We start from the raw sequence: 1,005 nt of genomic DNA, 5'->3' as shown, positions 1-1,005 counted from the left end.
TAGAGTTAGGCGCCGGAGCGTCTTCCAGGCAGGCCCAGGCGAAACTGGAAAGAGGAGGTTTCAAACTTCACATTGCTTTTTACGGCACTTTGAGCACTATTGGAGTTAAGCCAGCAAGCTCACCGCACACCCGGGGCGGCGTGGTGCTGGCGTGATATGAATATGATATGTCACTGATGAGGTGTGATGAGCCAGTGATGAGCACGTTGACCTCCACCACCCTCGCCCAGGGATCTACAACGCTGTCTTAAGGTCCGACAGGTTCGGCACCGGGCACCGCCTCGGTATACAAAATGCGCCTGTGGGCGGCCCCCTTATCACAGATCACGTTGAGTGAGATGAACGACGTGATTTCAATCAAGCCGGACGTTTCACTTCTGGCCGCGAACCCCCTGCAGCGGGCAGATCGGCCAAAACATATGGGGCTTTTCGGGCGAAAGAAGGCTGGCACCGCCAAGCTAGAGACACGTACGGCGGCAACGTCGCCCACCACAAGCCCAAGTGAGAGCCTCAACCCGTCGCCGATGAGCTCACCCGGTCGGGGCACGGCCAGCAAAGCACCGCCGGCTCGAACCTCACCGGCAGGGTCTGCACCACTGCAGCCTTCACACCTCAATCTCGGCCCCTCGAAGAGCACGACAGAGGCACTGACGGTGGAGGAAGCGCACAAACAGAGCGTCGCGTCTCTCCGGCCGGGCGATGAGGCGTATGTCGCGGTCGTTCCGTCGTGCCTCACGGCCGGCCCGACGAGGAAGAGGCCCGGCGTCTTTGTGCTCTCGTCCTGCTCTGTGAGAAGCGGGGCGCCCTCGGCGCACCCTGCGGCTGCGCCATCCTTCTCCTCGCCCCCCGTCTCCTTGCCCTCGCCGCCCTCACCGCCCTCGCCGGGGCCCTCGTCTTGGTTGCCCTTCTCCTTCTTCGCGCCCCACTCGAACAAGCCCTTCGCCACCCCCGAGAGAACACTCCCCTCGAAGCCAGCGCATAGCACCGGCGGCTGCGGCGTGCACA

General features: G+C 62.9%; 1 protein-coding gene across 1 annotated transcript; it reads right to left on the bottom strand.

Moving 5' to 3' along the window:
• Positions 1–79: 79 nt before the first annotated feature.
• Positions 80–991, bottom strand: EMIHUDRAFT_260683 (hypothetical protein; the record flags this gene model as incomplete). Its single annotated transcript, XM_005791061.1, has 3 exons — positions 80–246; positions 271–392; positions 669–991. Coding segments are annotated over 3 exons (612 nt in total), but the record flags the coding sequence as incomplete, so codon positions are not given.
• Between the last annotated feature and the right edge of the window lie 14 nt (positions 992–1,005).

The sequence above is a fragment of the Emiliania huxleyi genome, assembly GCF_000372725.1.
Source record: "Emiliania huxleyi CCMP1516 unplaced genomic scaffold EMIHUscaffold_11575, whole genome shotgun sequence".
NCBI classification, from domain to species: domain Eukaryota; phylum Haptophyta; order Isochrysidales; family Noelaerhabdaceae; genus Emiliania; species Emiliania huxleyi.
Note: the sequence above shows the minus strand (reverse complement) of the source record. Positions and strands in the feature narration are given on the sequence as shown.